At 36.0% G+C, this 14,559-nt stretch overlaps 1 protein-coding gene across 1 annotated transcript; it reads left to right on the top strand.

Annotated features, from left to right (window-relative positions):
- Window positions 1-5,304: 5,304 nt before the first annotated feature.
- On the top strand, window positions 5,305-9,721 carry LOC107769987 (zinc finger CCCH domain-containing protein 52). Its single transcript, XM_016589241.2, has 3 exons — window positions 5,305-5,613; window positions 7,006-7,066; window positions 8,790-9,721. The coding sequence occupies exons 1-3, from the start codon at window positions 5,541-5,543 to the stop codon at window positions 9,535-9,537; spliced, it is 882 nt and encodes a 293-aa protein (XP_016444727.1). The 5' UTR covers window positions 5,305-5,540; the 3' UTR covers window positions 9,538-9,721.
- Window positions 9,722-14,559: the final 4,838 nt, after the last annotated feature.

Raw genomic sequence — 14,559 nt, 5'->3', positions numbered from 1 at the left:
GTAAAAAATTGCCAAACAAGAGATGTTTCTGCCCGTTTAGAAGGTTGTCTAGAAAAAGTAGGGGCACTAATAGGAGGGTCAGACGGGGGATCATCTGGATTATTATTAGTTGGGTTAACTTCAGGAGCATGACTAGTGGGTGTATCGTCATCCGGTTGCGTTTCATCAAAATCTATTTCTTCATCATCATTTTCATCAATAGTTGGATTACCATAAAGAGCATTCATATATTCATGGTTTAATTGTTTACCGGGTGCAATATTATGGCAAAATTGACTCTCGATAAATTGTAATAAACTATTATCGCTATCAAGAATAGGAGGTGTAGGACAGGTAACAGGTTTGGGTCGGGGAGCCGGGAAAAGTGGAGGAGGAACAGATTGGCCACTAGATTCACCACTCTTCAATTTTTTCTTATTTTTACTAAAAATATTTTTTAAGGAATAAGCCATCTTAATTAATCAAGCAAAGTAAATAAAACAAACAAAATTATAATATTAAAACTTAAGAGTTGGAACGAGTTTACCGAATTGACGAACAACTTGTTGGAAATTGATTATCGTTGAAGACTTCAATTCACCAACTTCACAATTGTTTCACAAATTGTAACAATAAAGTAAGCAATAGTAGCAATTATAGAAGTAAATTAGAGAGAGATTGTGATAGATTGAGAATTTTGTAAGAAAAAATAAAATAATGATGGGGTATTTATAGTTGAAAATAGGGAAAAAGTGTAATTATAAAAAGTTTGGGATTAAAACAAAGTTTGGGGGAGGGGGGTTAAATGGCTATTTTATAAATAGCCAACGACTATTTTTGACAGCCCAACGTCTATTTTTTTTTTAAAAAAAATAGTCGTTGGGACCATTTGGCCCGCTAAGGGACCGGGCCGGTTCCGGGCCATGACGGGCCAAACGGTCCCGGGTCTGACGGGCCCAAATTATAGGACCGGCCCACGAGACCGGACCAGGCCCGCTAAAACCGGATCAAACGGTCCTGACCCGTTTAACCGTTTGGCCTGTTTGGCCCGCAGTCCCGGGCCTGGACCAGCCCACTTGCCAGCCTTAGCTGCCAGTGCCACAATCGCTTAAATTGGTTTAATTTTTTTATCTTTCTCCGCCTTTTCGTTGGAGTTGTCTAATACTTTGTTGCTTTATAGTATTTTATTTTTATTATTGTATTCCATTGTGATAATTGTGTATCCATGCGTTTTCGAAGCATTTCATAGTATGGTATGTAATGCTCTTCTACTCCTTAATCACCTTAATATTCTATGTTATTGATCGTTTATGTATGTTGTATTTTTACCTGGGTTCTTTAATTTTATGACATGTCTGCATATTAGTGAATATAAAAGCAGTTGACATGTATGCACATTAATCAACATTAAACATATACTCAATACTGTTAAACCTGTAATCAAAATTTCACGTTTGGGGAATAAAAATGTACTGCTGAAATGTCGAATAGAAATCTGAAAAATGATCAAAACTTCTAAAAAGTATATTCCAGCGAAAAGGCTAGGCAACACGAATTATATAGAATGATGCAAGTTGATAAAAAAAGGCTCTCTTAGCACGAGCAGATGACAACTTGCTGCCAGTTGAGTTATACATATGATTTTTCAGCTCTCTGCATATTCTTTGGTGTATTTATTATATGTATGTGATTTTTTTTAATGCCTCTGTGGATATTTTTTTTCCACGGGATTGCACACTCTTGCATCATTGGGATCACTAAATTATCATTTCGAACAAAGATAGTTATGCAGTAGAGAAGAACTTCAATGCAGCCAAGCTGTTATAAATCTAAATTTCAAATAAGTGAAACATGGAGATTTTCTTTTGTTTGTAAGTTTAGTATGTGGTTTCTTTATATGAAACTTCAGTTTATTTTTGCATTCTTCTTCATAACTTCACTGGCTACTTCTTCGTCTCCGTTATACATCTCCAGTTATTTCTTACTTTCTTCAATTGAGCGATGCTGAGAATTTCGCTTCAATTTGGAATTTCTAAGGTTGAACCTAAATTCTTTATTTAACTTTTGTCAGGCTAACTTCCATGTGAATGCTTTGTCCATCGATCTGAGAAAGATAACGATAATCCTTTAGTTTTGTCTCTCTATCTTCCGAAGGCTAAGGTTCATGCCATTTCTTTCAAATGGTAAATGTTTGAGTCTACTTGGTTATTTTGAAATTTTGTAGTAGCCTTATCTATGAGTTTTTTGGAAGTTCAGTTGAGTCAAGGAAATCTATGACTTTTGATTGTTATGGTAAAAAGTTTATGCATTCGATCATCCATTTTATCAAATGCAGCAGGTTTATCTTGCATTTTCTTATTAATCACGAAACATTATTGCTCTTCGATGTATAACAAGTAGATAGGTGACTCCAACAAAGAACTCTCATATGCTATAAATTACAGATTATGTTTTTATCTTTCCAATATCATAATTGCCTAGCATGTTAACTTGATTTCACTATACTTTAGTTACTAAGAGAGGTTTAACTAAGAGAGAAATTTGGAAAAATTATATTTCCTTCAGTATTAATATATGTGGAACTCAAAACAAGGTTCTCTAAACTACTTAAGAAATTTTGTGTTCCTACAATCTGTCAATTTAAGAATTTCTTTCATTATAGATGTCAGTAATGTTATTTTAGCCTCAATTGAAGAGGATAGGGCCCATTCGGCTAAAAGTACCTTTATTTCTCTTACAACTTGTTTATATTGTACTGTATCATTTGATAAATACAATGTTTGGATAGATTATATCGTTTGTCGTTGTTTCATGATATCATGCACCATCAATATGAAGAATAAATTTGTAATATTATAAAGAAAAATTATGATACGGGGTAAATTTTGTTATATAAAAAGGTAGGGTAAATGATAAAATAAAATTATTTAATAGTAGTGAAGGGTGAGATAAGAGAAAAAGACAAGATAACGACGCAACCACACCAAATTGGTCGTTACATAAAGTGACATATTTTGTCGTTACGTAACGATGGATTTAACGATACGATACAATAAAATTTAAGTAAACAAATATCATATTTAAAGTAACAATACGATACAATACAATAAGTAACGACTATTCAAACAAGCTGTTAAAGTTATGGGATTTTTCTAATGTTAACCTTTTAAATTAGATGGCTAGAATTTATATCTTGGTCTCAGTTGAAGAAGAGATTACGCATCCTATTAGAAGGACCTCTATTTCTTCCTAAATTTCTTGATTTTTCCAACTCTTCAGAGTATTATTTGTTATTAGTTCAAGAGGACATAATTGGAAGAAATGTTATTTATTTTTAAAAAATGCTACAATCTTTTGGTTTTAAAATTTGATTCTACACAAATACATCTTAATCTATGCCTTATTGTGGTAGTATTGGGGACTGCATTAAGCCATCATGTTTTTGCATATATGAAAGTAGTGACGATTAACATAAGATAGTAGCACAACAGATAAAACTTGATGATAAGTTCTTCCCTTTTAAGGTGAAAAGATATTTTTTTATCCAGTCTATTCGAAATATTGCATTTGTTGGTTAATATAAAAGCTCTGTTATGTATTTTGTTTACATTAAATAGTGCATAATTAACCAATCTAAGTGTTATACCAAACTGCTAATAAATTGTTGACTCTATAAGTTGTGTTCATACTTTTTTATACAGAGTGTTGACCCTGATAGTACTTGCAAAGTCTCAATCTTATAAGTAATATTGCTACTACTATTATTATTACTTCAAAATTTTAAGCTGATTGCAGGTACCAAAGTTTTAATTATAATTTTATAATTAATATGAGTAATATAAACCATTGCACAAACATGTCATTTGCATCTTTTTCATCTCAATAGAAATATGATTTTCGCTTCACCCTGATTAATTGGTACACACAATGTTGATATGAATTTGTAACATGAGGGTATGGCGAGAAGTTTTATTTTCAATTTATTAGAGTCACTTGCTGTTATTGTAGGGAATCACTTAGTTACAGTGCTGAAATTATGTCTCTAGCTGAGATAGATTGTTGCCATTGTCAAGCAATGTTATCAAAGGCGAAAAGCGCAATACAACTATAAGATTAGTTGGATGGATTTGTGATGTCGTCAATATTATTGTCTTTGCTGATCCTTTAAGCACAAGGTATGCTTGAAACCTTTCTGATGATCTCTGTATATTTTGTAAGAAGTTGGATTGAAAAAAGAGAGGGAAAAGGGAGCAATGTAATTTCTTTTTAATGATATCTTTATCCAGAAAAGTATTTAAAAAGACAAAAAGGAAGAGTTGACTTACATTGGGGAAAAGAACACCATAAATGACACAATATTACCTGTACAATGAGATGCGTATGCATCCAAATTGTGTTCTTATGCTATCTTGCTCCATTTGTATTTTGGAAGTACTGCAAAGAATACTAGATTTATTTTTGGCACTGTTCTAAATTTTTTTCTTTTAATTGATTCGTGTGTACTTGATTTTTATTGGAGCTCCAAAACTTATCCTCACCTTGTGGTTTTTGGAGTGGCAAAGTTAGTTATTAGGGTGACAAATTCAGACCTGAACCGAGATGTGGTTATGATATATTTGCCGATATTTTTTCTATATTTTTTGGCATATGGCTAAAATATAGAATGGTTCTACCAGACAATGTACCATTGTTTAGATGAGAGTATCATATTCACTTTTGACACATATATAAAAAATTATTATGTAAAGCAAATAAATACAATCAGGAATAATCATTTCAACTCTCACAATATTGGGCCCGTGCTGGCACGGGCCATCAATGCCTAGTAATAATTAGACTTGCAAGAAGCGTGAATGGTAATTTGAGACCTCAGAAATAGATTTCGACCATATTTGACAAATACATCAACAAATGCTTATGAAAAGAAAGGAATTTTGATCGAGGCAAGCTAAAGAAATGAAGACAAGATTGAACTACCTTTGGTAAAACCATCCAACGTGGAAAACATTGATAGTTTTTCTTTCAAATGCTACTTCAAAAATATAAATTTTAAGTTCTGAAACATAAATTTATTTTTCGAATTTCAATAATTCAATATAAGATTCAATATTCAAATCTATTCCAAATGAGCTCAAATTTAAAATATAACTTTAAAATATGATAAAGAACAAATCTTGATCATAATTGTCAAAATAGCTCAAGTTTAAAATATAACTTTCCATATGCCTTTAAGATTCGCACCAAAGTTTCCAGAAAATCCCGCGCGGAATCCAAACTCACACTCTTAACCGAATTTAAACCCGAATATACAAATCCAATAAGCTCATATAAAGGCCTCCCGCCTCACTTCTTCTTCTCCCTTCGCGAACCCTAGTTCTATATTTAGGGTTTCCAGTTTTGGCCTGTAGATTTTGCTCCTCCTTCTACTCTTTTTCGCTACTTACCCTTACCAAATCTTGTTCATTTAAGTGAATTTTTGTTCTCTTTAGCTTATACGTAATCAAATTTTATAGTAATTGTTGTTCACTTGCTTCGAACCTCGATCTGTGAGTTAACCAGCTATGGACAACCGAAAGAGAAACAGAAATGATGCTGGTGCCAACGTCAATGGCGATGTAAAGAAATATAAGCCAGGTTTTTATACATTATTCTTTAATATCTTTTTCTTTAGTAGTATACTTTTGTTTTTTGAATTCATGCTTGTTTGGGGCCACAATGAATTGGTCTAGTGGAAAGAGCCGTGATGTGCGTTTACTAGGCACATGTCACGAGTTCTAACCCAAAGCTTGGTAGTTAAGGGGAGAAAGGTGGAGCTGGAATTTAAGTGGAGAAGAGTAGAGTGGTCGGACCATTTAAGTGGGATATCTCGCTTATAATAAAATTTTCATGCTTCTTTTGGGTTGTGCTTCGAACTTCTTAACTATGCTTTTGATATTAGGAATATTTATAGGGATTAACTATACGCCCCCTGTTCAACTGTTCCTATATGTTTTGTGGTTAGATTCAGTGTGGCTATCTTGTACATATGTGGGGATGCATGTTCATTTTACTTTGAACTTCTCTTGTATGGCTAAAGTTAGTAAAATTATTATTAGTTACTCTCAAGAGAAAAACAAAGAAACAGAATTCCTATTTTTACGGGCCAAACTCCTTTTCTGTAAGGTTCATCTGGAGGCAAATATATGAGCTTTTCTAATTTCTAAGAGGGAATGAGTATAAAATAAAAGAGAACTTCCTGTCCACATCTGTTTACTCATAAAGATGTTCAGCAGATTTTGAATTTAATCCATTTGGACTGAAGGAACAGCTCCATGAATATTCTGTTATAACATAAAAACTTTAAACATTATAGTATAATATAGTTATCCTTGCATTCTCTGATGGAATGATGTCTCATACATACATGTGTAGTGGCGGATGGAGTATGTAAACAACGTTCAGCTGAACCCAGTTTTGTTGACACAGGAGTATAGATACATATGTGGAATCTGTTAGAAAAGTATTGCTTTGTGAATCCACAATAATGGGTTCAAGGTAAAACCTCCATGCTGAGTCCAGCAAATTAAAATCTTGAATCTGCATATGTACATGTGAGGACCTTGTCATGTTCCGATTAACTTGTTTTGGTTTTAAAAATGGTAGAAAAAGGAGTCAGTAGATTTGTAGGAATTACTCCTGATGGAAAAAGAACAACAACATACCCAGTATTAGTCTGAGGAGGGTAGTGTGTACGCATACCTTACCCCTACCTTGTGAGGATAGAGAGTGTATTTCCAATAGACCTGATGGAAAAAGAAATTTACTCAATTCATGATTCAATATTGCTACAATTGCTTCTCTGATGAGATGGATGAGAAGATTTGGTGAACGTCTCTTGTGGTATTTAGCTTCTTTCTATGTTTTCGACTTACACAATTTAGTTGAATTTTTGCTGGTAATAAGAATATGATATCTGTAATTTTCATCTAGCATTAATTTTAACAAGAAGATTTCTAACTGGGATAAATAATTAATTTGGTTCAACAGAAATGGACTCCTTATCAAGTGGTATAGGAAGCAAATCAAAGCCATGCACGAAGTTTTTCAGGTTCAAATCTTTGCCTACGTAATGAAATTTAATTTATATGGACTTTAAGTTAATGTGAAGTGCAACATTTACAATTGCTAATATAAATGTAGATTTCTGCTTGTGAGTCTGTTAAATGCTTAAAAAGCTGTAGAAGCTTAATGACAATGCAGTTGTTTGTGAACAATTTTTGTGAGATAGATATTGCAAGCTATAATGCACTTGGAGGAATGAGAATTGGTTTCTAATATATCAACAGTTTTCTAAATTTCTACCTAACTTTTACATTAATGGTGTGTTATCAGTCTTTCTTTATACATTGAAAACATGTATGTTGATCCACATGTCATTTCTAAGATGTACTATCTAAAGCTTCTCAAAGTTCTCTCTTTCGGCCTAGTAAGGATTTCTGTTTAACAGCTTAATTGTCGTCTTACTCGACATTCTTCTGAAACTGAGTCTAGCAATCAGTGAAGTTAATCTTGAAAACCACTTTAGCTGGTCTTCCAGTTAATGAATTTTTGGGTGAAGTCTTGAGCTGCATAATGATACTTAAGGCACCTGAGGGCCAACTCTCTCTGTCTCTCTCTTTCTGTCTATCTCTCTCTCTCATGCTTATTCAGTGTGCCCTATTTTCTTTTGTAGTTCTGTGAGTGGTCTACATGAGATTTTGTTGCTTTTTATGCTCATTAATATAAATGTTTATTCACTAGTAGACTTTTACTTGTTAAAAGAATGAATATGTAATCATCAGTTGCTGCCGTACTTTCTGAGTTGATTGGTTGACAAGCAAAACTTAATCTACATAGATAATAGAAGTTCTTATTAGATTTGCCACTGTATCCGCTGGATTTAATCAGGACACAAATACCATACCTTAAGGCTAGTTTCTTTTATGTATGCAGTGTGTGTGATTTATGTCGCTGACTTATATTTGAACTCATGGGCAATATTCTTTCTGCTTTCCTTGTTCATAGCTGCTAGCATATCTTTTGGTTCTTCTAAAAATTCATCCAGATGAATTTTTTTCTTGTCTTTTTCGCTGACTGGGTGAAAGTCATGAGTTTTGCTTTTTATTTTGCCTTTTTGATAAAGATCAACTTTATTCTTTTGTTATGTTCTGTATTGGTTAGAATGCATATCTTAGTTTTGTTTCCTTGCATAGTGGGGGCATAAGTGAAGATGTTCTCATCCTGTTCCTGCAAGTTGGAACATAGGACTCTGCACTCTTAAACCCTATAACTTTCTTGTTTCGTGAGTTTCTTTTCCTTGAATCATAATTGTTAAACCTGTTTACATCACCTTAATGCAAGAGGAGACTGGGATTGTGTTAGCCGTGAAGGGTACTTTTGCCTTGTGTTTTAAAAGTATCCCAGATGAAATATTTTGCTTTAGTATCCTAATCCAGTTGTGTGGAACTGTACTGCTTTCCATCTGTTGTGCCTGAATTATCTATGCTGGCTAATTACAACAACAACAACAACCCAATATAATCTCACTAGTGGGGTCTGGGGAGGGTAGTTTGTACGCAGACCTTACCCCTACCCTGGGGTAGAGGCTGTTTCCGATAGATCCTCGGTTCCCTCCCTCCAAGAACTCTCCATCTTGCTCTTGGGGTGACTCGAACTCACAATCTTTTGGTTGGAAGTGGAGGGTGCTCACCACTAGAGCAACCCACTAATTGTGATGGGAAATTTGGTTTTAGAGTGGCCTAAGCTGATGTTTGATTCTTTTGGTTGTGCAGCACTGCTGGCTGCCCCTTTGGTGAGAACTGCCATTTCCTTCACTACGTCCCTGGTGGCTATAATGCTGTGGCTCAGATGATGAAATTGGCACCAGCTCCATCATTGAGAAATTCTGCAGCACCCCCCATGTCCAATGGAAATGCTTCTGCTGTGAAAACCAAACTTTGCAACAAATACAACACAGCCGAGGGATGCAAATTTGGAGACAAATGCAATTTTGCTCATGGGGAGTGGGAAGTTGGAAAGCCTATCATGCCTTCACAGGAGGATCCACGTGCAATGGGAGTTGGACCAGTTCCAGGCCGTTTTGGTGGGCGGATAGAGCCTGCTGTTTCAGGACCTGCTGCTAGTTTTGGTACGTCAGCCACTGCTAAGATCAGCGTAGATGCTTCCCTTGCTGGAGCCATCATTGGGAAGGGTGGAGTGCACTCTAAGCAGATTTGTAGGCAGACAGGTGCCAAGCTAGCAATCCGGGATCATGAAACAGATAAAAATCTCCGAAACATTGAGCTAGAGGGCACGTTTGAACAAATTTCACAGGCTAGTGCCATGGTAAAGGAGTTGATCAATAGCCTTGGTTCAGTAGGTGGCCCTGGAAGAACACCTGCAATTCCTGGTGGTGCTGCTCCTCCAGGTAGCAACTTCAAGACAAAGTTGTGTGATAATTTTGCTAAAGGGTCTTGCACTTTTGGAGACAGGTGCCACTTTGCTCATGGCGCTGCTGAATTGCGGAAAACAGGGGTGTGACCTTGATAGGCTGCTTCGCTCTTTGTGGTACCTAGCTTTTTGGCACGCCCAATTGTGTGACCCATTGTGTTATTCTCAATTTTGGGCTCTGGTTATGCTATACAACTTTGAGAGGAACTGGGTTTTATTTTAGTATTCAGGCGTTTTTGATATTATATAAAAGCAGAAGTTCTAGTTGTATTAATGCATATATCTCTAATTTCTTCTGCTCCATTTGGTAATGTGCTGTTTTTGCCGAGTTCTAGTGATGCACCTTTTGGATTGAAGTAGATAGAATTGATAGGAGTAGGGTGGCAAAGGGGGTGGGGGTGGGATATGGGACGGGTCGAAAATGGGTGATGTCGAATAAATTATTCGAATTTGACCCATATTTAATATAGATAAAAAATGGGTTAGTCGCCGGATAATATGGGTAATTATATTATATATGGCTTCTTGAATATGATCATTTTTGGGGGAATTTCTTAGTCTTAAATTTGAGATTCTTCCAAATTTGAGGAACTCTCAATTTGAAGTTTTTACAAAATTAAAAGTTAAACTCATTAGTTATTAATTTTATAAATGGATAATATGAGTGAGTTGTTCTAGTGGTGAATAACCTTTACTTCCAACCAAGATTTTGTAAGTTAGAGTCATCCTTGTAAATTCGAGTCATCCCAAGAGCAAGGTGGGAAATTCTTGGAAGGAGGGAGTCGATGGTTTATGCGTAAACACTACCCTTCAAAGACCCCATTAGTGAGAGTGAGGTTATATTGAGTTGTTTTAAATGGATATTCTGGTTCTTATCCATATTAAAAGTTAAATATCAACTCATTTTTTTAGTGGATAATATGTGTGGTAAACTGTTTTCTTTTAACCATTTTGCTATCACTATATAGGAGTATATAGTTCAATAATTTTAGAATTATATATTTGGAATCCTGGAATAAACTGTGGCATAGCAAATTAAAAATTCTGGAATGCTTAAAGAATAAAGATGGAAAATCAACATTAAGTTTAAGATTACTGATTAGGGTAATATTTCATTCTAAATCATTTGTTTGGTAATCGAACACATTTACAAAATTTAGACCATATCCAGAGGTTTGAGAATTCTCAAACAACTTTGAATTTGATGCAAGGAAAATATATAAAAAGAATTGTTGGAGAAAGGCAGATTTCACGAAGCTGATAATGATTGAGAAGGTCACTAGCTAACTCTAATCAAATATGTAGGAGAACTACCATGCAAGAAAATCTATTGAATGGCAAAAGTGAAAAATTATCTTATCGTATCGAGCGTTACGTCATACCAATAGATAATGAAAAAAGGCATGATAACTATGCATAAAGAGAACTAACAATATTTTAGCGTTACTATCATTAGGTTAGGCAATAGAAGGCCAGAAATATTAGCACCTAATAACCAAAAAATATTTTTGTAACGATTCGGCCGGTTATTTCGAGAGTTGTAGGCCTATTTTTTCCATTTCTGCTTCTTTTTGTACTTTTCAGCTATATTATGATATATCGGGTTAGTTGGTTCGGGTCCGGAGTGGTTTCAGAATGAATTGAGACACTTAGTCTCTTATTTAGAACCTTAAGTTGGAAAAGTCAACCAGATTTTGACTTATGTGTAAATGGTCTCGGGTTTGAATTCTGATGGTTCCATTAGCTTCGTTAGGTGATTTTGGACTTAGGAGAGCGTCCAGAATGTGATTTGGAAGTTCATAGTGGAATTAGGCTTGAATTGGCGAAAGTTGAAAATTTGGCGATTTCGGTCGGCACTGAAAAATTTGATATCGGGGTCGGAATGGATTTCCGGAAGTTGGAGTAGGTTCGTGGTGTCATTTGTGACGTGTGTATAAAATTTGAGGTCATTCGGACGTGACTTGGTTGGTTTCGGCATTGGTTGTCGAATTTGGAAGTTTAGAAGTTCTTGGGCTTGAATCAGAGAGTAATTAGGTGTTTTGATGTTGTTTTGAGTGATTCGAAGGCTCGACTAAGTTCGTATGTTGATATATGACTTGTTGGTATGTTTGGTTGAGGTCTCGAGAGGCTCGGGGTGATTTCAGATGCTCAACGGAAGGAAGTTTTGAACTTAGGCTTGGCAGATTTTTCTGGTGTTTTCGCACCTGCGGTGGGAGGCCCGCAGGTGCGGGCCAGCAGAAGCGCTTAGGAAGTCGCAGATGTGGGCAAGGCTGGGTTGGATTGGAATCGCAGGTGCGAGAAGGGGGACACATCTGCGAGCCCGCAAATGCAGAATAAAGGAGTTTGGCTGTTTCTGCAGAAGCGGAGAGAAATGCGCAGGTGCGCGTCCGTAGGTGCGAGACCTGGGATGTAGGTGTGGGGCCAGTGCGTTAAGTGAGTTTCCGCAGAAGCGGAGTTCCCAACCGCAGAAGCGGCTCCGCAGGTGTGGATATTGGACCGCAGGTGCGGTTTTGCTAGGCAGAAAGTATAAAAAAAGGACTTCAAGATTTTTCCTCATTTTCACAATTTAGAACACGGACTTTGGAGCATTTGGAGTGATTTTTGGAAGGAAATTCGAGGGTTATCACTGAGGTAAGTTCTTTGAGCCTAATTATCCTTAACTATGGTGTTTTCCCGTTGATTTCTCACCTAATTAGTAGAATTTTTAAAGTGAAATAGGGGGTTAGGGCTTGGGATTTTGGAGAGTGTAATTTGAGAATTTGAGGGACCAAAGGGTGTCGGATTTTGATAAATTTAGTATGGGTAGACTCGTGAGTGAATGGGCTTTCGGGTCTTGTGACTTTTGTTGGATTTTGAGACGTGGGCCTGGGGGCTGGCCGGGTTTGAGTGAATTTCGGGATTTGGCCTATAAATTGGTATTTTCCTTATGGATTTCATTCCTTTAGCTCATATTGATCGTATTTTATTGCTCGTGGCTAGATTCGAGTCATTTGGAGGTCGGTTCGAGAGGAAAGAGCATTCAAGAGTAGGAGTTCTACACTGTTGAGGTAAGTAACAGTTTTAAATCTGGTCTTGAGGGTATAAAACCCGGAGTTTGGTATAATGTGACTATTTGGAGGTGGCATCCATGCTAGGTGACAGGCGTGTGGGTGTACGCCGTGAGGGATTGAGACTTGGTCCGTCTCGAGAGAGTGAAGTCTAATAGCCTTTATTTGTGTTTATATGCATTCATGTCTAATAGAACTTGACTGCCTTTCATGTTAGAAATCATGCTTATGTTATATTCCTGCTCATGGTAGTTATATTCAGTCATAGTGATTCTTGTACATGTTTACCTCAGTCTATGTTATTTTCCCGTATGATATACTGTAACACTTTGATTTGGGCTGTTTTTCCTTTCTTTATTGAGAGCTATGAGACTAGAGAGGTTCATGACTGAGTAAGGCCGAGGGCCTGTTTGTGAGATATTATACTATAGCACGTGAGTTATCCGTGCAGCACGTGAGTTTATCCGTGCGGATCCATATATTTATACTATGGTATGTGAGTTGTCCGTGCATATTATAGCGCTTGGGCTGTAGGAGCCCCTATGAGTCTGAACACTCCCAGTGAGTGCAAGTACCTATTGAGCGTGCGCATTGAGGGCTGAGAGTTGAGTGTCGTGTTATTGAGGATTTGAGTGACAGTGTCTGTGAGGTTTCATCTATTTCACTTTGTTGCTACATTTAACTGAAAATTGTCTGGCTGGAATTGGTAATTATGCAACTGATCTTTTACTCATGTTTACTCTTAACTGTGAAAATTATCAATTGAATTGTTCTGTACAACTCGTCACTACTTCTCGATTCCTTATTTATTTCTGTTACTTGCTGAGTTGATTGTACTCATACTACACCATGCACTACATGTGCAGGTCCAGGTGTGTTTGAGCACGGAGATTGTTGAGTACATGCCTGTTTGAGTTTCAGAGACTGCAATCTTAGACTGCACTCCTTCCTGGGCTCAACAATCTCCGTGCTCAACCACACCTGGATCTGCACATGTAATGCAAGGTGTAGTATGAGTACAACCAACTCAGCAAGTAACGGAAATAAATAAGGAATCGAGAAGTAGTGACGAGCTATACAGAACAATTCAGTTGATAATTTTCACAGTTAAGAGTAAACATTTCTTGTTACTCCTTCCACATTTTTTTCCGTTTTGTATTGATATTTAGATATTGGCTGTAATAGTTTTAAATACTTAGACGCTCATGACTTAGTGACACCCTGATGTTGGGCTATTTTTTCTGCACTTAATATTTTATTTGGGTTTTACCTCGTATTTATGAGAAAACTCATGTTATTTTAAATGTCTTAATTCACTTATGTTAAATTTTAAAAGTGTTTTGGAAATGTCGATTTTCCTAGTACCACGATAGGCGCCATCACGACGGGTTAGATTTTGGGTCGTGACAATTTTCCTTAAAAATAGCAAAAAATACTTAGAACCCTCTCCCTCTCTTCTCTCTTCTCTCTTCTAATGATTGCCAATTCTTTCTAGAAATTAGATTCCATTTTCTTTCAAATTAGAGTAAAATAAATTTTAGAACCCCCCCCCTCTTCTCTCTACGTCCCGATTCTTTTTCTTTTTGAATTTTTTTTAGAATCCTCTCTCTCTTATCTCTTCAAATAACTGGATAAATTGGTGGTAGACAGAATTATTGAACAAATGGTGCAATTAGTGTGAAAAATATATTAACTAAGAAGTTCATCAGATTAGAGTCTAACTTTGAGTTATGTCATGAAGAGAGTGGTTTTAGCATATAAGGTGACATCTGATTATGGAATATGACTGCATAATTTATCACTGGCTGCAAATTTCACATTTGAGTTATTTTGTAACAATAAGTTAGAGGTCTTGTATTTCAATAATAACAGGAGTTTGGTAAAGCCAACCACATTGACATAAAGTTTCTATTTGTTAAAGAAAAAGTTCAGAGTAGTCAAATGTCTATAGAACATATTGGTACAAACTCCATAGTTGTGGATCACTTACTAAGAAACTACCACCCAAGGTCTATATGAGCGCACTACTCATATGAGTATCATGTCATTTAAAAATATTCAGTTT

The sequence above is a fragment of the Nicotiana tabacum genome, chromosome 24 (genome assembly GCF_000715075.1).
Source record: "Nicotiana tabacum cultivar K326 chromosome 24, ASM71507v2, whole genome shotgun sequence".
Classification (NCBI taxonomy): domain Eukaryota; kingdom Viridiplantae; phylum Streptophyta; class Magnoliopsida; order Solanales; family Solanaceae; genus Nicotiana; species Nicotiana tabacum.
This window is presented reverse-complemented; position numbering and strand designations above follow the sequence as displayed.